General features: G+C 38.7%; 1 protein-coding gene across 2 annotated transcripts in view; it reads left to right on the top strand.

Moving 5' to 3' along the window:
• WARS2 (tryptophanyl tRNA synthetase 2, mitochondrial) overlaps positions 1-22,833 on the top strand; it is a 112,651-nt gene extending 89,818 nt beyond the window's left edge. For both annotated transcript variants that reach the window (XM_009216565.4, XM_017946246.3), the window contains exons 3-6: positions 10,572-10,652; positions 13,873-13,958; positions 19,838-19,956; positions 20,694-22,833. In XM_009216565.4, the coding sequence (XP_009214829.2) occupies positions 10,572-10,652; positions 13,873-13,958; positions 19,838-19,956; positions 20,694-21,142 (735 nt within the window). In that variant the 3' untranslated portion in view covers positions 21,143-22,833. The remainder of the gene's footprint in view (positions 1-10,571; positions 10,653-13,872; positions 13,959-19,837; positions 19,957-20,693) is intronic.
• Positions 22,834-24,363: the final 1,530 nt, after the last annotated feature.

Genomic DNA, 24,363 nt, shown 5'->3' with positions numbered 1-24,363 from the left:
TTCTATTTCTTCCTCTCCTCTTTCTCCTCTTCCTCCTCCTCCATTTTTCCTCTTCTTTTTTTATAAAAAAAATTTTGATTACTCTTATGAAATGCAAACACCATTCTCAGCACGTGGGTGGAACAGAAACAGTCCACAGGCCAGATTTGGCCTGGGAGCAGTAGTTTGCTGACCCCTGCTTGGGAGGATTGTATGTCCTCGCCCACTGCCTTGTGAATTCTCCTGTGGGAGAGGCATCTCTTTCTACCCCACTGATGTTGGACTTGTCCATGTGGTTTACTTTAGCCAGTGGAAAGTGAGTGGGCATGATGTACACCATGTCCAGGAAGAATCTTTAAGAGCCATTGCCTGTTTGCTCTAGCTCTCTTGCTCTTTTTCCTTCTGACATGAGAACAGAATGTTCAGATAGGGGCTATTTGTTCAATTTGGATCCTGAAATGAAAAGATCTATAAAGCAGAATTAGAGCCAATCTATAGGTACCAATATGTCATGTGAAAGAGGAAAAAACAATTTCTGTAAGCCACTTAAATTTGGGGGCTGTCTGTTACACTGTATAGCCTAGCATAATCTGATGAATATATTGTTACAGGCAAACACACACGCAAGCACAATAGGCAATAGAATTTACATAGAGGTGAGTTTTAAGTCAAGAACAGCCTGACAGAAGCTGCTTATTTAACTTTGGAAGTATTAGACTAAGAAAAAGTATAGAGAACTCCAAATGTGTACGGACAGATTTATTGGCATAGTACTGAGAAGAGGAAGACCAGTTGAAGAGAGTGAGCTTATACAGAGATTCTTTAATTGAAATCAGAACTCCAAAGTTCCTCTTAAGGGGATTTGTCATGGGGATAAGAGTCTAATAAAAATAACTCAGCATAAATTGCTAGTTTCCAAGAGGAAGCAATAAATGAGAATTTCTGAGTCTAAATAGTCATCCAAGTGTCCTAAGTAAAACATACAGGACCCAATTCCTAGGAAGATAACATTTACATGTGAAAAAGTAAAATCTTAAGGGACACAGAGATTTGATCCAGGATTTACTGAGCCAGCTAATTGCTTGAATCAGTTGATTGATACCTAGCAGATATATCTTTCAGAATCATGCTGTCTATCCTGCACTCTTTCTGTTAAATATTTTTGAAATTTAAAAAATATTAAAAATTATCCCATCTCAAAAACTGTAAAAATACAGCGAGGGCCGGGTGCGGTGGCTCACGCCTGTAGTCCCAGCACTTTGGGAGGCTGAGGCGGGTGGATCATTTGAGGTCAGGAGTTTAAGACCAGCCTGGCCAACATGGTGAAACCCCATCTCTACTAAAAATACAAAAATTAGCTGGATGGTAGTGGCATCCGTCTGTAATCCCAGCTACTTAGGAGGGTGAGGCAGGAGAATGCTTGAGCCTGGGAAGCTGGAGGTTGCAAATTGCACCACTACATTCTAGCCTGGGTGACAGAGTGAGACCTTGTCTCAGAAAAAAAACAAAAACAAAATTACAGCGAGATACCATCTCTTATCAGTCTGAATAGCTATTGTTAAAATGTCAAAAAATAACAGATGTGGGCCAGGTTGTGGAGTAAAGGGAACACTTATACACTGTTGACAGGAGTATAAATTAGTTCAACCATTTTGGAAAGTAGTATGGCAATTCCTCAAAGAGCTAAAAACAGAACTACCATTCGACCCAGTAATCTCATTACTGGATATATACCCAAAGGAATGTAAATCATTCTACCATAAAGATACATGCACACGTATATTCATTGTAACACTATGCACAATAAGAAAGACAGAATCAACCTAAATGCCCATCAATGGCAGATTGAGTAAAGAAAATGTGGTATATATACTACATTTTACCATGGATTACTGTGCAGACATAAAAAAAAAATACGAAGATCATTTTCTTTGCAGGAACATGGATGGAGCTGGAGGCCATTATCCTTAGCAAACTAACACAGGAACAGACAACCAAATACCACATATTCTCACTTATAAGTGGGAGCTAAATGATGAGAACACATGGACACATAGAGGGGAACAACAGACACTGGGGCCTACTGGAAGGTGTAGAATGGGAGGAGGGAGGGGGCAGAAAAATAGCTAATAGGTACTAGGCTTAGTACCTGGGTGATAAAATAATCTGTACAACAAACCCCTGTGACATGAGTTTACCTCTATAACAAACCTGCACATATACCCCTGAACCTAAAATAAAGTTAAAAAAAAAAAAGCAAAATACAGAAAATGGTAAAACATCCATATTCCCAATACCAAAAATGAATATTAATTATTTTGTCATATTTGTTTCAACTTTTTTATATTAAAAACATTATTGATGAAGTTGAGAGTTCCTTCAATTCTTTCCCTTCCTATTCCCTTTACCCCTCCTGATTGCGTCCCTTTATTCTCAGGCAACCAAAATCTTGGATTTGGTGTCAGTCTAGCCCATTTTTTATACTTGCTTTCATGTGTAATTCGCTGAACAGTATATAGTATTTTTGTTTGTATGGTTTTTAAAAATTTTTTTCATAGTTGGTATAATAGTAGAGTACTTTTTTGCAGTTTTGTTTTTTTCACACACTAGTATGTTTTTGTTATCTATTCATGTTTATTCATTTAAATCTAGCTCACTTATTTGTTGTACAGTATGCAACTATATACATATGCCACATGTTTAGACATTTCTCTATAAATGTCTAATGTTTAATTTTATGCATACATTCATTAAATATTTATTGAGTACTTACCATGCCCTAGGTACTATAGCATGATATATTAGTGAATATATGAGAGAAAAATCTTTGCTACCATACTACTTATGTTCTATTGGAGTAATATAAAATAAATACATAAGCCAAACATAAAGTATATTAGAAGGTGATAAGTGATATGGAAAAAGATTAAGGAGAATTGGGAGTGGGATTGAGGGGAACAGACTCAATCAGTGTAGTTTGGGTAAGCCCCCTTGGTAAGATGATATTAGAGCAAAAACAAGGTGAGGGAGTTAGCCAGTGAATATCTAGGGAGTCAGTGATTATCTAAGGAAGACAATTCCTATCAGAGAAAAGCCAGTGCAAGCCCTTAATGTGAGAGTGTAATTTGGTGTTTTCTGGGAACACCAGAAGGCCAGCATGGCTGGAGAAGGAGGGACAAAGGAGATAGGAGTAGGATTTGAATCACAGAGGTTACAGAGTTGAAACGGAGGAGATGACTGTGCCTCATCTTATAGGCTGTTATGAGGACTCTGGCTTTTACTCTGAAAAAATGAAAAGTACATGAAAGATTTTGAGTAGAGGAACGATGTGATCTATGTTGTGGAGGGGTCACTTAGGCCGGTATGTTAAAAATAGACTGTCGGGAGCTAGAGTGGAAGCAGGGAGATGAGTTAGGAAGTTACCACAGTGCTCTGGGGAGGGTTGATGGTGTCTCACACTGGAGTGCTAGCAACAGATGTGGTGAAAAGTGGTGAGACTGAATACATGTTGAAGGTAGAGGCAACAAGATTTGCTGATGGATTACATACAGAGTGTGAGAGAGTACAAGGAGTGAAGAATGATGCCAAGGTTTTTGCCTAAGCAACTGCAAAGTTGTCCCATCCACAGAGATGGGACATCTGTGAATAGAGCAGATTTGGGATGGAGGATCAGGAGTTACATTTTGGATGTGTTGAGCTTGAGAACCTGTTAGATATCCAGATAGAGAAGCTGAATAGGTAGCTGGATATGAGTCTGGAGGTCATCAGCAAGGTCTGACTGGAGTTATAAATTCAGAAGGCATCAGCTATACAGATTTTACTTAAAGCAGTGAGATGAGATGATATTGCAAAGGGAATGGGTATAAAAAACAATAGAAGAAACAAAGACTGAAACCTGGGTGTCAGCAATTAAGAAGTCAGGTTAAACAGGAGGAACCAGCAAAAGGAGACTGAAAAGAGAAACTATTGAAATAGGGAGAAAACATACCAAAATGTAATATCTAGGGGAGCCAAAAAGAAAATGTATCAAGGTAGAGGAGGTAATTAGTTGTGGCAAGGACTGCTGAATATATCAAGTAAGATGATTACTTCACCTTAACCATTAGCATTGATGACAGTGGTGAGTAGTTTTAGTGGAGTGGTGGAGGTGAAACCTGTTGGAATGGGTTTAAGTGAGAATTGGGTTGGAGGATGTGGTCTCATCAAACACAGTGGCAGCTCTGATATCTTTACCTTTCTTCAATTACGGGAACCCATTCTCCCCCTTAACCATGTTGAAAGGAACTGGAGTTAGGGTTGATTTGGGGGCTACCTACTGCTGTGTGGAGTGATTTTTTTTTCATTCTATTTTCTAATTCTTTCTTCAGCTATATACACTCTAATATTAATCACATCTATTGAGTTTTCTGTTTCATGACTCCAACCTTTATATTCACATTTTCGATTTTTAATGTAAGCTTTATATTAGGTATAACAAACCTACAGAATAGTACAAAATCCTAAGCATATACAGATCAATCTGTTTTTATAAACTGAACACACCTGTGTAACTAGCACCCAGAATGCCCCTAATTCTTCTTCCTTATCACTATTATCCCTTACTCTCAAGATACCCCATTTATAGAGATTATATAAATGGGATTATGCAATATATACTCCTCTCATTCAGTATATGTCGTCTGTCTTCTTTTATATGATGTTTGTGAGATTGATTCATGCTGATGCATGTAATTGTTCATTCATTGTCATTGATGTAGTATTCCATTGTATGAATATACCACAATTTATCTGTTTTACTTTATGTGGACATTTGGATTGTTCAGAATTTGGGGTTGTTACAATATGTTCTTGCACATATATTTTATGGAACATATACCCACATTTCTCGTGGATATATACCTAAAAATGGAATACTTAGGTCATAGGATATGTGAATGTTGAGCATCAGTGGATACTGTCAGTTTTCCAAAGTTGGTGTAACAATTTACATTCCTACAGCTGTGTGTGAGAGTAAGTGTTCCATTTACTCAACATTCTTGCCATACTTGATGCTGTTGGGTTCTTCACTTTAATCGTTCTGATGAATCTGTATTGGTATTGTATTGTGGCTTTAATTTGCATTTAATGCATGTAATTTGCATTTTCTGATGATTTCTGAAGCTGAATATTTTCCGATATATTAATTTGTCATTTGGAGATCTTATTTTGTGTGAATTACTTATTCCTATTTTTGGCTAATTTTATAGGTTTATCTACTTACTTGTTATAAATTCATAGGAGTCCTTCACGTATTCTGTGTACCGATATATTCTGTGTAGGTATTGCAGGTATCTTCTCCCAGTCTGTGGCTTGCTTATTCACCCTATGGTGAATTTTGATAAGGAAAAGTCCTTAATTTTAATGTAGTTTAATCTACCAAGATTTTTTGCTTTATGTTTAGTGCTTTTTTGGATCCTATTAAAGTCCTTGCTGACCAAAGGAAATTTAAAATGCAGTCAACTGATTTAACTTTTTTCTACAAATCTTTTAAATATCCATTATTACTTAGGCAGAATATTTTAGGCTACTGTAAAGAATATCAGTTTCCCCAAGAGTATAATTTATGTATCACTTGTCTCCTTTCATTCACAAAAATATCCACAAAATATCAATTCAAGTCTCATGTAACTCCACTCCATAAGGCCTTTTTTGTTCCTTCTTATCACACCCAGAAAGTCTCTTGAGTATATTTCTTACCTCATTTATTTCTAATCACCCTGTCTTCTATTTTCGGAGATAACAGAGCCTGTTAGATGTGGATTCCTCTAAAGCTTTCTGTCCTCCACTCTGAACTCACATGATATGTCCTCATCTGTCTTCACTTCCCCCATCTCTCCTTTCAGTGGAAGATATGGAAGATATTTCATCATCCATTATTTTACCTCTGTTGGGTATCATTCCTTTTCCTCCTTCAGAAATATTGTTCTTTGAATTATCCCCTTTCCTGAATCTTTAGTGGCTCTCCCTCTGCTCAGTACATCGACAGTGTGTTATCCCAATTTAGAAAACAAAACAAAATGCTTATTTTCTAACTCCTATCAGTTATCCCATCTTAATCCTTCCTTGAAAAACAAATGTCTTACACATATGATTAACGTGCATAATACTAAACATACCCCACACAATTCGTACATATAAAACTAGGGAAATCTCAATAGGGTGGAGGGATGGCATCAAATTCAGAATTTTCTTGTTGTTGAAACAGGAAAGGTTCCCTTGTCCCCCTGGCAGGATGTGTGACAGGGGAAGTGGCTCAGAGTGGCTCGTAGTGCCTCGCTGCTCACACCTCTGGAGGAGCGTACAGATGGGCAGGCTGTGGGGCTCTGACCCCATGGCAGTGTCTAGGGGTGAATGTTTATTGCTGAAGCCCCAGTGGGCGTGTATTAAAGGGTACTCTTTTAGTTTAGCCATCTGTAAAGGGCTTGTGTTAGCTCAATTAGACCCCTGCCTTATTGCAAGGACAGAGGGCTTTCTGTATCCCTGAGTTCCTTGGTGTACCGGAAGAATTGGATCACATGTGGGCTTGGAGAATGAGTGCAGGGTTTTATCGAGTGGAAGTAGCTCTCGGCAGATGGGGAAGCCAGAAGGGAGATGGTTTTCCCCTGGAGTTGGGCCGCTTTCCCCTGGGTGGCCAGGGTTCTCCTCCGACTGCCCCAGACAAACTCCATGTCGTTCCGCCCGTCAGTGGCCTGCTGGTGTGCAGGTGCCTGTCGAGCCCCCTATGTTTCATGTGTTCCTCCACTGATGTGCTCCCCTTTGTCCAGCCGCCTGTGTGTCTGCCTGCTAAGGTCTCAGGGTTTTTTGTTTGTTTGTTGTGTGTTTGTTTGTTTTGAGACAGAGTCTCGCTCTGTTGTCCACACTGGAGTGCAATGGCGTGGTCTCCGTGATCTCTGCTCACTGCAGCCTTTGCCTCCCGGATTCAAGCGATTCTCCCGCTTCAGCCTCCCGAGTAGCTGGGATTACAGGCATCTGCCATCATGCCCAGCTAATATTTGTATTTTTAGTAGAGATAGGGTTTCGCCATGTTGGTCAGACTGGTCTTGAACTCCTGACGTCAGGTGATCTGCCCACCTCAGCCTCCCAAAGTGTTGGGATTACAGGCATGAGCCGTCGGTCCTGTCCAGGTCTTGGGGTTTTTATAGGCACAGGATGAGGGTGTGATTGACCAGGGTGGTCTTGGAAAATACAACATTTGGGCAGGAAAACAAAAATGTTTCTCCTCATCTAGGTCCATGGGCACAGGTCCGGGGGTGGAGCCCTAGCCATAGACCATGCCCTGCTCCTCTTTTGTATCATTTAAAGGGACCACGACCTTCCCTTCCCCACTTCTGTATCATTGTGATATTAAGCTGTAGTTATGCATGATGTTGCCATTGAGGGAAAGTGGGTTAAGGGCATATGGGATCACTCTGTATTATTTCTTACAACTGTATGTGAATGTACACTTATCTTAAAATTAAAAGTTAAAACAGAAGTATTTCTAAAAATTAGAATAATAAGAGCCACCATTTATTGAGTGGTTACTATGTGCTAGGTTCTGTTTACATACTATCAGGGGGATATTATTGTTAACCTCATCTTCTAGAGGAGAAAACTGAGACGCAAAGAGATTAAATCACTCACACAGAGTCACTCAGCAACTAAGTGGCAGAACTTGCATTCAGATCAGGCAACCTCACTCCAAAGACAGAACTCTTAACTACTTTGCAATCCTTATTGCATATCTGTCTTTATATCTTGTCTTCTAGTCTCACTCGTCAGCCCACTGCAATTTACCTTTCATCCCAATCACTCCCCTGAAACTGCTTTTGCCTCAATCACTAAGTCTGTTGCCAAACCTAATGGTCCCATTCTTTTTACAGCCTTTCCTATTGCCAACACATTCAACAAATATTTCCTGAGACATACAATATACCAAGTTATGTTCTACAGCTGTAAAAAAGATAGGCAAAACAGCTGCAACTGAAGAATGCACCTTTTAGAATTAGAGGTCTGAAATCTTCAGTTCTTTCTTATTGTTTATGCTGCTGACTTGTTTATGGATGGTCAATAGGCGACTTTATTGTCCATGCCTTTGTTTTTCTGTGGCCAATCAGGTTATATAGCTAGTTTGTTTGTGGTTTTACAACATAAATGATAAAATATATTTAGATACCATTTTCCCTTTTTCCCCCAAATGGAAATCTGAACCTTTCCAAGCAATTGTCATGAATATGTACAAAGTAAGACAACCAAATCTGAAGTATCCTACTCTTCTTATATCATTATTAAAAGTGAATTGTGAAAAATTAATTGCCATTGACCTTTTACCTACTTTTTCTGTGTGAGGATAATTTGAATTAATTTTATGCTCACTATTTTGGAAACACCAGGAAGATCTCTGCAGAATATTAAGTAAGTTTCATTCCGTATGTCCAAATAAAAAGTTACTCCAAGGAAAATACTCAGCTTCATGGAGACCTGGTAGTAGCTTTTTGCATATCACCAAAGCTAAGCATTTGAATCAGAGTTAAAGAGGCGTCATCTTGTCTCTTTCCACATATCCATGGTTATCTGTGTTTTCATTCCTTTCTCCCAATTCAGTAAAGAGAAGAAAAAAAAATTCTCTCCTACTTCTTCATGCCAAAAAAACAGCTCTTGTTTTATTACTTCCAATGGGAATGTATTTTCCTTGGTGATTGGAAGCAACTCTAGTCCTCTTGCCTACATCCAGGGTTAGTTACTATTTAACTATTTGTTTACAGCAGCAGTTAGCAATTTGCATGGACAGTGTATCAATGTCACTGCCCTCAATGAAACCCAAATGCCTCTTGGAAGAAAGATGACAGATTCAGCCCACGGACTTGCAAAACTTTAAAAGTGATTCCTTGTCAAACACGTGAAAAACAACTCTTCCCTCTCTATAACTTGAGGAAAGAAATGAGAAACCATCTTACAACAGATGGTGATTCCTTGCTAGTAAAACAGGCCTGGCTGATTCAGCTCCACTCCTTTACGTTCTTTTTGCAAAACCCACAAAGAACACATTTGGGGCCACTTTTCAGAGTTGGCAACAGTCTCTGTTTTTAAGGAAATCATGTGGACATTAAAAAAAAAAGCCACAGTTGATGAAGGGCTTGTAATCCCCAGAACACAGAAACAGGATGCATAGGCCTTAAATTGTAGGTCATCAGGTTTGGTAACTTGATTAAATTTGGTTGAAACAAAAACAAATTTGGGGCTGGAGTACATGATGGCTCATGCCTGCTGACACAGCACTTTAAGGTGAGGGTGGGGTGGATCGAGGTCAGGAGTTCAAGACAGCCCTGGCCCCAAGATGCCCCATCTCTCCTAAAAAGACAAAAAAAAAAAAAAAAAAAGCCAGGCATGGTGGGTGCCTGTAATCCCAGCTACTTGGGAGGCTGAGGCGGATAACTTTCTTGAACCCAGGAGGCAGAGGTTGCTGTAGTGAGCTGAGGGTCAGCCACTGCACCTCCAGCCTGGGCAACAGAGTAAGACCTCTGTCTCAAAGAAAAAAAAAGGAAAGTTGATATTTTCCTGATGAATTCCATTGATGATTTGGCAGGCATTTTTCTTAAGAACGCCTACAAGAAATATGGATGTTTCTTTGGTACATCATGCTTCCTTGCTGAGGCTGCTATAATCCATCTCTAGAGAGCATCTTTGGTCGCGTTCTTGATGCACATTGTAAGACTGCATAGTAATTAGAGTTCATTTTTAAATCAAGAGTTTTGATTTTCAGGTTTTAGATCTTTCACCTGTTCTGCATATGTGCCCGTTATGTGAAAGCTGTACCAAGAGGAATAAAATATTCCCTTTATGTACTGCAGACTAATGAGAAACAATTGACCATATTTATCAATATCATCCTTACAATCTTCCCTCTTTGCCACTTTACCAGCTTCCTTTGAATACAAATGGTGCATTGTAAAAAAAAAGAAAAGGAGGAAGAGAAAGATGAAAAAGAGGAGAAAGAGGAGGAACTAGAAACTATAAAAATACTCTTTGGGGTGATGGAATGATAAGGCGATCTCTAATTTTCAAATTACCCTAGATCTAAAGAATTCAATCTTTAATGTTAAGTCCAGTTCCTTTTTTCACCACTTGTATATAAAGTACTATAGCTGCTTTGATATATTTAGAAGTTATTTAGAGAAGCTTAGAACCTGTGTGTGAGTGTGTGTGAGTATGTGAGTGTGTGATAGAGAGAGAAAGAGAGAGAGAGAGTCTTCTTAATAAGCTTGGCTTTTTACAGATAGAACAGATGCCTCAGGACATCATGAAACTTTCTCATTGAAGATGTTGAAGCAGAATCTGGTGTATTGTGGAGTAGACTTAAACACTAGATTAATACTCAAATCAGTTAGCTTGTATGATTTTTTCTTCACTGAAGAGTCTATCCATCATGAATCAGAACTAAGCCCCCTTCACCTGTTCTTATAATAACCTTGATTTGGGGTATTTTCAGACATTTAGGGTAATACTTACTATTTAGTTCTTATATGCAAGAAAACACTGGCCACTTTTACTAATGTCCTGTTTTATTTCTTTAGGTGTCTGAACACACACAGTTAAGTTGGATCCTTTCCTGCATGGTCAGACTACCTCGATTACAACATTTACATCAGTGGAAGGTAAATGCCAGTAATCTGATTAATAAACAGACAATAAGCTATTTTTCCCTTCCTGTTTATTTTTCCGTTAGGTTCTGGGAATCCTGAGTTTACTCTCCTCCCTGGTCTGCTACTCACTAATGGTTGGAACATCATCTTTAACCTCCCTGCTTCAGAGTATTAAAAGGAAAATAAAAGGATTTTCCAAGATTCCTCCTGACTTAAAAATGATGTTAATCATTTTTATTTGTGTACAGTTGAATGAGCGTTACCTTTGGATAGACTTGGTAATGACTTTGAACAACCACATAGTTAATAAACAATCACAGATTCTTGATTACTGGACCCTGAAGTTGCCTCCCATTTCCACTGGAATTAACTGGCAGTAAGGAAAGAATGTTTTTATTGCGGAGAGAAGAGACAACATATTATATTTAACAGTTAAACAAGTTGAGTCCAGGCAACAGTTCAAACCCACAGAATAATTAGGGCTATACTTTTTCTAAGACGTTCAACCAAGAAAGATAAATTGAATAATTCATAGTACTTTACTTCCATTTATTTTTGCAATTGGATAACCCCAGGGTAGGTAGCCCCCAACTACGTCAACACTAATTTCAATTTCAAGCTTCTTTTGAGCGTATTTTCAGGGCCATTGGTTTCCTCAAAAGCTGGTCTTTAGAAGCCTTCACGCATGCTACAGAAAGAAAAAGACAAAGCTTTAAAGTGACAGTTTCTAAATGCTGTGGTCTGAATGTGTCCCCCCAAAATTTATATGTTGAAACCTAACTCCCAAGATGACGGTATTAGGAGGTAGGGCCTTAGTAAGGTGATTAAATCATGAGGGTGGTGCCCTCATCAGTGAGATTAGTGCTCTTGTTAAAGAGGCCCGAGAGACCGCCTGCTCCTGCCATCATCTGTGGACAGAGCTAGACGTCACTGTCCATGAACAAGGTTCCTCACCAGACACTGACTTTGCCTTCATCTTGGACTTCCCAGCCTCCAGAACTATGAGAAGTAAATTTCTGTTGTTTATAAGCCACCTAGTTGGGTATTTTGTTATAACAGCCTGAGTGGACTAAGACACTTAATACCTAAGACGGAACTGGTAATGCTGCAGATTCCTTATTTGCCACGAATTAGAAACAAAGTTTCATAATGTTATCTGCCGTATTTTGGTTTTAGGCAATACTTTCCCCATAATATTCTACCATTAAGTGTAATGTTGAAATCCTTTTTATAGGAACTGAATACTAATCTAATAGGAACTATTCCCACTTTAAAACAGCATCTAAAGATCTCCTGATAGCACATTACTAGTGCATGTACTGATATTCTGGAAAAACCTTTCCATTAGTATATAATTGCTTGTTTGTAGGAAAAACATGAATTTCAAATCCCAGTCTTATCCTCAGGTATGTCACTGTTTTCTGTGGTCATTCCTTCATTAATACTAATTAAATACTAGTGATATCTTCTGTGAGTCTTACGTCTTATTAGGTGCTAGAGATAATAGCAGTCAATAAGAAGTAGCCCCCTTCATGAGGCTTATAGTCTGTTTGGGAAGAGACAATTAAATAAGTAATAAGAAAGTGTAAGAAGCGCTCTGAGGGCTGGATTCCAGTGCCATGGAGGATCTGATAAGGGCATCTAGCTTGGTTTCCACTGGGACAGCAAAAGGTAGAATAGTGGCACAGAAGGGTGGGGTGAGGGTTGCTGAGGTCAGGGTTATTTAGAGGATTAATCAGTAACATATATGTAAAACATCTGGAGCGCATAATAGGCACTCAATAAATATTAATGCTCTCCACATTTTCCCTCTCCCTTGTAATTTCAAGGTCCATTACGCTAATATGAAAAGGCTATAAATTGGGATGGCAACTTTTAAAAATTGGGTTCTTTTCCAATTTGCACATTTCCAAATTAAACTTTCATTATCTTTACCTGGTGATAATTGTGAACTAGCCTTTATCATGAACTTTGTAATTAGGGGATGTAGTGAAGAGATTGTATGTTCAAACATTCAAATTTCGTTTGAATGGCCTAGAGCATTGGTTGCTATAAGCCAGAAACCACTTGAAGTATACTCAGAAAAGTTTGTAACTAAATTATGAAACACCAAAATTAAGACGACTAAGGAGAGAAGCTGTTGTGTTTTCAGATTGAGCCTTAAAAAGTGTGTCTGCACCTTGGTAGGGGTACCCCAAATTTGTAAGCTCATGAGCTTGGTCCCTGGAATAAAACAAGTTTATAAATTCAGTTGCCCAGTTCATTTTGAAATAATCAGACTTGAAGGAAATGATTCACATTAACTAAATGGGTAAGATTTGTCTACATACCAAAGCATCCATTTATTTTTACAAGAGATGCTATACCTTAGGCCTTGAAACTGCACAGAGTATTCCCATCTGATAAATAGCTCTACTCAGAGAACCAAACGACATGTCAGCAATGTGCAGCCACAGCAAGGGAGTTAGCATCATTAGGATCATGTTTACTGAGTACACAGTAGTAGTTTATAGTCGACATCTATTGCTACCCAGTTATTAAATGTTTCTAATATCATCTCAGGTGTTTCCATCAACTTCTCCATTAAGGAACTGTTTTGGTCTATACAACCTGTACTGTTCATTGGGTCACTTGACCCTCACTGCTTCAGCATGCTTAATCACCTAAGGATCAAGACAGGTCATTAGGATTGGTTAGATGAAAATTTCTCTCACTTAGTTTTATTTTAAATGCCATGATTTTTTGTATTTTGTTATTTAAATGTGATTTTAAGGGAACATTCCAGTTTTCTCAGTAGCATGCTGTGAGACTTTTTGGGAAGTTTCCATGTATGAACAATAGAGCTTTTGATATTAACTCAAGTTAATTTGTAGAGATTTAATTTCATGATAATTTGTGACCTTGTCTGTGAAATCTGGAATTTATCCGATTTGGAACCAATAAATGCCTGTATCCTTTCTTTAATAAAATAAATAAGAAATAGTAGCAGGGCAGGATCCTTTAAAGGGGCAGTGGTGAAATGCACTGTCCTTATTCCTGCCTCAGCCTGGAACGTGAAGACAAGCAAGCCAGAAGATGGCTAGAGTTGCTAAAAAGGAACCCACATATAATGTTATTACAGGTGGCTGCAGATCACAATTTGCTTGTTTTAAAATTTTCTTAATTTAGCAGTATAATTAGGTTCAAGTCAGATTTCAGATTTCTAACCCTCCACTCTTTTCACCTCTCACAGGCAAAGACTACCAAGCAGAAGCACGATGGCACGGGGGGCCTGCTCACATACCCAGTACTCCAGGCGGCCGACATTCTGTTGTACAAGTAAGAAGAGTTCACCCTGGTCTTGTACATACTCATGGTGACTAGAGAGTGTTTTAACCTATTCAATACAGACTTGGTTCATGGGCAGGGGGAAGTGCAGAAAGGGTCAGACATCTCAATCAGTTTATATCTATTCCCCAGAAATAGGTACTACATTATAGAAGTATGTTTCTGTGAGAAACTAATAATATTAAGAGCTAACATTTAAATAGCACTTACAACGTGTTGGAAACCATTGTAAGTGCTTTACATACATCAACCCTTACAACAACCTTCTAAAATTTGCACTCTTATTGTCCCAGTTTTACAGATGGAGAAATTGAGGGACAGAGTGGTTAATAGCATGCCCAAAGTCATATAATTAGCAAAGCTTGGAGCCAGGATTTGAGTCCACGAAGTTTGGATACAGAGTCTGTGCTCATAACCAGTATGCCATATATATTTCCCCAGTGATGATTAAACTTCAAACATTTTAAATGTTGATTTTTTTATATATTCTAGACTCTAAAGCAATGCTGTCCAATAGAACTCTCTGTGTTTATGGAAATATTCTATGTCTGTGCTAGATCCTGTAGCCAGTAGCCACATGTGTGGCTGTTGAGCATCTGAAGTGTTGCTAGTGCCACAGAGGAACTGAACTTTACCTTCTATTTAATTTTAATTAAATTTAAATAGCCACTGTATTAGACCTACAGGTTGAGAGTGAGTTTTTAAAATATGATATAGGGTACTTGTGCTTTTCCTGGACCCATAATCCATCCAGTCAGCTACTGCTGCCACTTAAAGTCCTAAAAAATATATACACCTGAGGATGCTGATCCCTGCACTTGCTGTACTACTGGCCAGGGCTTCTGATTTCATCCCCCTCTCAATTCTTCCATGCTAACCCCTCATCAGCCTCCTCTGACCCCCATTTGGCCCTCTAGAGATAAAGCCTCCCAATTGGCATGCACTTAGGGCCATGCTACTGTGAAAACTTCTGGGAAAAGAAGACACTTCCCCAATGTTTTTGCATCCCTTACCCCTAAAGCTGTGAACTACAGTTCTTTGCATGGAAGTCTGATAACAGCATGAAGACGACAGTATCTGTACCTCGTGGCATGACTCCAGAGCCCTTGTGCAATTATGACAGAAACAGCCAGAAGGGCAGCTGCTTAGCTCTACAAACAGGGAATGTCCATGAATACATGCAGCCTATCTTCAATTCTGATGAAAACTTGCAAGGATTATTTGTCTGTTTGTTGTATTAACTTGTATGCTGGACTCTTGATAACATTTATTATTTGTAATTAGTAGCTTTTGACTTATTTAAAAAGCTAGAACAATATTCTCCAATAAGTAACAAATGAAAGTATAATGAAAGTCTTAATAATACAATTTCTAGAGAGGTAGGATATTTGCTTGAAAAGGTTCTGTGAAGAAACTTGATTTTCTCACCTGTAAAATGGGAATAATTATTAAGCACAGGATTATTAGAGGATTAAAATGAAATATAGGCCAGGCAGTACTCTGACTAGGAGCTGTTACTTGGTTATGACTAATGATGACTATGTCTTTGATGATTACAATGTTGTCTAATTTTGTTTCAAGACCTACTTCTTTATAGAACCAAAGGCTAGCCAGGCATCGTGTTGCATGCCTGAAGTTCCAACTACTTGAAAGGCTGAGGCGGGAGGATCACTTGAGCCCAGCCGGGGCAAAATAGTGAAACCTTGGCTCCAGAAACGAAAACAAAAAACAAAAGCTGAGAATTGTCAGCACTAGAGTAAGAAAACACATGAGCATGGTAGGTTTCCTTAACAGTTGAAGAGCTATAATGGGAGAGTCCTCTGAGCTTAGGGCTATGGAAAAGCGTAAACTTTAACAAGAATGACTGTACTCTTAATGATACCGTGAAGCAAAGGATGGAAAGGAGCTTTAAGGAGCCTCTTCTTTAATTCCATTGCTTTACAAGTGCAGCCCAATGTGGTTTAACAACTTGCGGGAAGTTGTGTAGCCAGTTAGTCGACTTTGGAACATCTGTCTGAGGTGTCAACAGATAATCCAGTGTGCTCTCCAAAGAGCAACAGGAATCTATTTGTACATTTCAAGGATACAACGAATTTGATATGACTCATTCTTTTAAAAGAGAATTAAAATACAGAGAATGAATTTTAGGAAGACAAGAATATCTGGGGCAATCTGTTTAGAGGCTATTTCATAGTCTAATGTGGGCCATGATGGTGACAATGAAGAGGAAGAAAAGTAGACAAATATAAGAAACATTTAGGCGGTAAAATGGATAGGACTGGATGTGTATGAGAGGGAGGTGTCAGGGATGACCCAATGTTTCTGACTTACCCAACTGGATTGATAGCATTGCCATTCACTGAGGTAGGGGATGCTGAAGGAGGACTCGCCAGAAGAGTTCAGAGCTTCCTTGGGTATTATCTCTCCTCCTGGAGGTCTTAAATCTTTAGAAAGTAAACCTTTCATTATATATTTCACAGTGCCCAGCACCAGCTCTTTCACATCATGGGTCTTCAGTAAGTAATTGCTGAATTAGAGAGTCATTATTGCATATCCAACAAGCAACTAGTGATGAGAAATGAATCCTTTATGACAAGAAAACACCACCAAACTCCTGTCCCAGCTGGGCTGGTCAAAGGCAGCAGCACTGAAAAGTTACAAACACAGCCAAAAAAAGTAGAAAAAGAAAGAATAAGACAACAAATCTCTGTGAGCAGATATATGTAGGCAATGATTATTCATCTGGACACTAATTCTGCCAGAAGGGTGGGGTGATCTTAAGTAATCATAGATGCAAAAAGGAACTAAGCAAAAGAAAAATGGTTTAGTCACCAAAGGAGAAGATCAGAGGCCTTATTATGTGACAGAAGTTATAACAATCAAAATTATGAAAGGCTTTTGTTTTATGTTGTGTCTAAGAAAGCACAGTCAGTAACTTAAAAAAAAAAGGAAAATAGAAAAAAAGAGAAGACACATTAATATGGATGTCATTATGCAGGATATAAATTTTTAAAGAGCAGCACTAAATTATTTGAAGTGAAAGGAAGACTGAGGGGAAAGGCTGGAAATATGAAGAGAATAAGGCACATAAGTGAATAGAATCAAAGACAAGATGAATTAATGTAAAGTGTAAACTCACTGGATGAGAAGTAAAGGCCAAGATAAATTATAGGAGGTGAAAGAAGCAGCAGGAGCACAGGGAGGGAAGGCGAGAAACAAACACACTAAAATCAGATGAAAAAGCCAATTGGAGCAATAGGGGCAGGTGAAAAAGATTAAAATTTTTTAAATCCTTTTTTTAAAAAAAAGCCAACCCCCTCACCCCCCCACAGAATTGTTAGAAAAGAGGCAAGGAACCGACATCAGGCAAAGATGCATGCAGAGTCATTATGAAAACTAAATGTGTTTTCTGTTTAGTTTGGTTGCTTTGTGAATCTGGAACCATTTTGACATGTGGAAATATTCATTTTGATGTGCTTTAAGTGTATTGATTATGGTAATTGTTTTTTCTGTGTTAGTTGCAGTCCATTGCGATTTCCTATGGGCTACTGTAATTGTTTTTTAACCTGCTCTGTTGGCTAATTTGGCTTGGGGTGTCCAGGTGACCTCTGCATGTCAGCCTAACTACAATTACAAGACAGGTGTAGCAAAGTCCACTCAAAGAAGAGAAAGTTATAAAGGTGGGGTGTCTGCATGTACATCCCGGAAAGGAGTATCATGTAGGACTATGAGTGCTTACGAAAACATAAGAAGGAATATTTTTGCTTTTGCCACTCACTGATCCAGTGGCTTTCTACTCCAGGCTGTGTGGAAGACAGCAGTGGTTATGGCCCTAACAGTTATTCTGTAGAATTTCCCACATTCACTTATTTTTTTTTTTTTAACTTTTTTTTTATTTATTTATTTTTTGAGACGGCGTTTCACGCTTGTTGCCCAGGCTGGAGTGCAATGGTGCAATCTCGGCTCATTGCAACCTCCGCCTCCCGGATTCAAGCGATTCTCCTGCCTCAGCCTCCCAAGTAGCTGGGATTACAGGCATGCACCACTACCCCCAGCTAATTACGTATTTTTAATAGAGACAGGGTTTCACCATTGGTCAGGCTGGTCTCGAACTCCCGACCTCAGGTGACTCTCCCACCTTGGCCTCCCAAAGTGCTGGGATTACAAGCACGGGCCACTGTACCCGGTCAACATTCACTTATTAGCCTTAGAAGAAGAGAAACGCCTTCTGGGTCTGCTGTCATGGTCCTTACATTTTGCCTTTCCATTGATTGTTCTGTTCTTGTTTTCCTTAAATTAAAAGAGCTCTCAGAATTCCTGTAACATGCGATTTATATTTTGGGATTACCTGATCAGATATGTGAACTGTCAGTTTCAAGTAAGGTTTCTATGCATATCAGGATCACTGCCCAGGTCTGTGACTATCTCTGGGATTATGTGTTCTTATTTGTGGTATGTCAGCTCTGAAAAAGGAGAATGATCTGGTGTGAAAAAAGTCAGTGTACCCCTCATCAGGGTTCTTTATAGTATCTTTATTTTACCATTTTGTCCTTCATCATGTCAGATATTAATGAATGTATATATATAGAGAGAGAAATATCAATAGCAACCATTTATAGAGCTAATTACTATCAAGTAGTATACTTGTAATCCATGAAAGAGCCATATGAGGTAAGCTCCATCATGACCCTCACTTTACAGAGGAAACGAAGGCTTAGAAAGGTTAAGAAACTTGCCTATGATGTCTCACTACTTTTTTCACAGGGGCAATATTGTTTCTTTGATTAAAAAAACCTCAGAGCACTGTATTACTTGTATTATCAAGTATAAACTCCCAGCCAAGCATTACATATATAAAATCGCCTGTTTTTTATCCCTCCATAAGGCTTCAGTATAAAATTTTCCTCATCAAGACTTCTCTATAATGGTTCATTCTTCCCTTATTTGATGTAATAAAGTTTGCAGTGTCATGATCTGACACTGCCAACTTTACATATGGGATTAAAGTCATGATAAAGTCATTCCCTATATTCTGATATTTTTGGTTTCACATCTTCATTTCTTAATAAAATGAAATATTACAGATAAAATTCAAGTCTCCTTTGTTCTTCAGATCTATTTCCTTCCCACCTTCTCTAGAAGCAGCTACAATTATAAATTTGGGGAGGAGCTTCCAGTATGTTTTTATGCTTATTACTACAGATATATTTCCATATGCACTTATAAAATTTACATAAATGTCAATGTACTTCATGTTTTCTCCAACTTGCTTTTTGATAGCCATCTACACTGTACTTGTAGATTTTAAGTTCTCTGCAACATATTAATTGTCCTGTGATTGCAATGTACTTGAAAATGAAGCTTACTGCAAAAGAATATTGAATTACTCCCTATGTGACAGGGAGGAAAAACTCTTGCCTGAAGAACTTTCTGCCGCCTTTGATTTGAAGAGTGGGGTGGGGTGTCTTTCAAGTGTGAGCTGCAGTTCTGAGGTAAAAAGCATCTGGTCAGGCCTGGGATAATATGTGCTGGCTGGGTGAGGGAATGAGGAGTAGTTTTAAAACACAATTGTGCCTAGAGCATATGCTATTTAAAATCCCATTCCTCCCTCCCAGCAAGATCCTGTTATTCTGGTGTTGATGGCTGTATTCCTCTGCTATGGAAAAAACACAACTAGAGTAGAGAAACATCTCTTTGGCTTTTGTCTGATCCATAGATAAAGACTTAGGTCTAAACATTCCCTCTATAGTTGGTGAACATTTGTTGAACACCAACAGTGAAATATTCACAGGAAATGCAGCTGCTTGCAATATCATTTCTGTCTCTAAGAAAGAGCCTTGCTGTGTTTTTCTGTCTGTCTTTTATTAAAGGTCCACACACGTTCCTGTTGGGGAGGATCAAGTCCAGCACATGGAACTAGTTCAGGACCTAGCAGAAGGTTTCAACAAGAAGTATGGGGAGTTCTTTCCAGTGCCCAAGTCCATTCTAAGTAAGTAACAAACTTATAATTGTTACATCAGGGTATATTCTAAAGAGAGGATTGGACAATAGACAGGCTTGGAACTTTCTTGGGACTAACCTCAGCTTTCTTGTAGACAGGATTCAGGATCTGTAACTAGAGTCCTCATTGTTTTCTCTAGTGTAGGACTAGTAGGTAGACCACATTGGATTACTGAAAAAGATGTTGGGTTATTGGAAAGGGTAACTAAAAATATTTTAAAAGTATGGAAGAGACAAAAAATTTAAAATAATAATATTTAAAAAGTAGTACATAATTTACAAAGTATAAACGGATGCTTCTTGACTTATAATTGGGTTACATCCTGATAAAGCCATTGTAAGTTGAAAACACTGTTAATCAAAAATGCATTTAACCCACCTAACCTACTGAACATCACAGCTCAGCCTAGCCACCTTCAGCGTGCTCAAAACACTTATATTAGTCTATAATTGGGCAGAATCATCTAACACAAAGCCTATTTTACAACAAAGTATTGAATATCTCATGTAATTTATTGAATACTATACTGAAAGTGAAAAACAAAATCGTTGTGTGGGTATTTCAAGTACAGTTTCTACTGAATGGATATCACTTTTATACCACTGTAAAGTTGAAAAATCATAATTCAAACCATTGCAAGTTGGGAACTGTCAGTATATACATCTTGGTGATTTGTTTGTTTTGTTTTTGTTTTGGGTATGTGTGTGTTGGTGTTTTTAACCTAGCATCCATGAAGAAGGTAAAATCCCTCCGTGATCCTTCTGCCAAAATGTCGAAATCAGACCCTGACAAACTGGCCACCGTCCGAATAACAGACAGCCCAGAGGAGATAGTGCAGAAATTCCGCAAGGCTGTGACGGACTTCACCTCGGAGGTCACCTATGACCCGGCTGGCCGCGCTGGCGTGTCCAACATGGTGGCAGTGCACGCCGCGGTGACGGGGCTCTCGGTGGAGGAAGTGGTGCGCCGCAGCGCGGGCATGGACACTGCTCACTACAAGCTGGCCGTGGCAGATGCTGTGATTGAGAAGTTTGCCCCAATTAAGCGTGAAATTGAAAAACTGAAGCTGGACAAGGACCATTTAGAGAAAGTTTTACAAATTGGATCAGCAAAAGCCAAAGAATTAGCATACCCTGTGTGCCAGGAGGTGAAGAAATTGGTAGGTTTTCTATAGGAAGTTTCAACGAATCACAGTAAGGCTTTTGTGCCTTGCACTCCATGCATTCTGATAACGGCAGCTTTCCTCACAAGAAAAAGTTATGGTTTTGGGACATTTAATTTGGTATAGCTGATTATTGGCTTTATTTGATGAATATTGCTTTGTAGCTTTGAAATACGACAGTGTTCCAAACCCCATCAACAAAATGCTGTGAACAACAACAAAAATAAATAAATAAATAAATAAGGCATAGCTGTCTGAATCCCCAATTATTGAGGCACACTCCTTGGCCTACACAAATGTGATTGAGGTAAGGAGTAATTTGGGAAATGGAGTGTCATTTGTGCTTCTTTCTGGAGTACTTAGTGTAACAGATGCACACTTTATCTACTTCAACTCTTTTATAAAGCAATATATAGAGTTCTTAGATGTTTAATCCTTGAGATGCCATTTGATCAGATGCTAATTTGTATTCAGATCTCATAAAAACAATTCCATTCTTATAGTTTGTTTGTCACTGAGATGGTGCCTGATTTAATATATTTAAGTTGATTAACTTGTTTTCCAAGAGATGACACCAACTGTTCCAGCAATAATTTGTTTTTTAATTCAGAGATATGGGATATGATCTTCTAAGGAGGTTGCATTATTTTGACTTGATTTATTTACTGTACAAGAGCCCAAGTCCCTGAATTATATTCTTAATAAGTACTTTCTTGCATTCATTTCAGTTTAGTCTCACCAACCCCCTATGAATTAGGAGAATTAGTGTCATTTTACACATGAGGAAAGTGAGACTGAGAGAATCCAATTAGCTTGTACGATATCACTCCATAAGAGAGGCAAATCTGAGAGTAAAACTCTTACCCCTTATTCTTAAGAATAGTGCTTGTTTCATCAGTACCAAAAAATAAAAATGCTGAAAGGTAGCATTTTTTAGACTCTAAACATTCTGATTTTGAAGGTGGGTATTGGAACGACTGATGACGTTTATATCATCAATTCAGCCAATAGATGCGAACTTAAAATCTGGATTCAGACAACCGTGGTCACATTTCCCCATCACAATCCCCAAGGCAGGTCCCAAGTTCTCTCCTCTATGCTTTTTGCAGAAACACTTTGAAATAGGTTCTGCCAGTCTACAACAGCAGTGAAGACTGATAAATCAGATATTCCCAATGACTGACAGCTTCTCATCTTGCCTCTACCTCAGTTAAGTAATGTCACCCTAAAACCTAGCTTTTCTGCACTTCTATTTCTGACACTTGAAAATGAAAATGATAATCCTGACTTATACAACAAGACCTGTTAGGAAGATCGATTTTGTAACAGAAATTGCTTATAAGTTTTTTGTCAGTAAGGACCATGATCACCATTTGTACATACCTAACTAGGTTGTTGAGCAAAGCATTTTTGCTCATGTTTCTTAAGGAAGTAGAGTGGTCCTCGTGTCAGAACACATGTAAATCCACAAAACACCACATCTCAGAATCCGAATTAAAAGATCCTTTTTAGGATTCTTGGAGCTAGCCTGGATCATGGGAAAAGGAAACATTTTGCCTTTTGTATCTTATATTGGAATGGGATGTCTATAAATCCTAGAACCTCTTTGAGCATATTTCTTACTAGCCTCTTTTTTTCCCCTTTAAAGGAAATTTTGAAAGGATTATGAATACTGGAAAATGACAAAATTAAAGGTAGATCTATTTGCCTTTTGTATCTTATATTGGAATGGGATGTCTATAAATCCTAGAACCTCTTTGAGCTATTTCTTACAGGCCTCTTTTTTTCCCCTTTAAAGGAAACTTTGAAAGGATTATGAATACTGGAAAATGACAAAACTAAAGGTAGATCTATCAAGCCAATTATCTGTTTATCTGTTTGTGTGGTTTTTTACCCCCTTGCAATACCTTTCCTCCAAAAAACTAAGGCACTATGGAAAGAATCTCAGAGGAGAAAAACAAATAACTTGTGATAACTTCCAGGGACCAAAGTCTATGCATTGGTGAGGGTGGACTTGTTTGCAACCTGTTGTTTTTTTTTTTAAGTGACCGAACTGTTCAGGTCCAAACTTGGCCCATAATTATTAAGAGAATCTTGCCTGGTTAATCAGTATTAATCAGGATTCTTCAGAGAAACAGAACCAATAGGATATATATCTGTATATTAGAGGACTTATTATGGGGATTAGCTCACCCAATTATGAACGCTGAGAAGTTCCATGATAGGCTATGTGCAAGCTGGACCCATGAGAGATGATGGTGTGATGCAGTCCAAGTCCTCAGGCTGGAGAACCAGGGGAACCAATGACGTAACTGTCAGTCCAAGGCTGAAGGCTTGAGAACCTGGGGGCCACTGTAAGTCCCAGAGTCTGAAGGCCTGAGAACCAGGAGCTCTGATGTCCTAGGGCAGGAGAAGGTGAAGTCCCAGCTCTAGAAGACAGCAAATTAGCCCTTCCTCTGTCTTTTTGTTCTAGTCAGTCCCTCAGCTGATTGGATGTCAGCCCACATTGATGAGGGTGTATCTCCTTTATTGAGTCTACTGATTGAAAGGCCAATCTCTTCCAGAAACACCCTCACACACACACCCAGAGTAATGCTTTACCAGCTATCTGGATATCCCTTAACTCAGTCAGGTTGACATAAAATTATCCATCACGGCCGAGTGCAGTGCCTTACATCTGTAATCCCAGCACTTTGGGAGGCTGAGGCGGGCGGATCATTAGGTCAGGAGATCGAGACCATCCTGGCTAACACGGTGAAAACCTCGTCTCTACTAAAAATACAAAAAAAAAAAAAAATTAGCCGAGCGTGGTGGGGGGTGCCGAGATCGCGCCACTGCACTCCAGCCTGGGTGACAGAGCGAGACTCGTCTCAAAAAAAAAAAAAAAAAAAAAATTATCCATCACACCCAGTGATCTCAGGAAGTTGATTAAAGAGCCAAGCATAGAATCTAGATCTATTTTCACATCCCTTCCACCTATCGTTTACAGGACCTTCACAATCTTTCTAATGGACATGAAAAATTAGAGAGAAACTTAATTTTTATTTTTTCCTGTATGTTTTGTAGAAAGTTGAAATGGTAAAAAATATTTCAGATGGTAATAATCATGGTCATGTAACTTGGTGCTCTGAAACCCTGCTTCAAACCCACTTTGACACAACACAGTGGGGGTGTCTTGCCCTTTGTAGGTGACTCATAAACATTTATCAAAAGTACATGTCAGAAAATGGGCT

Source organism: Papio anubis, chromosome 1, assembly GCF_008728515.1.
Source record: "Papio anubis isolate 15944 chromosome 1, Panubis1.0, whole genome shotgun sequence".
NCBI lineage: Eukaryota > Metazoa > Chordata > Mammalia > Primates > Cercopithecidae > Papio > Papio anubis.
This window is presented reverse-complemented; position numbering and strand designations above follow the sequence as displayed.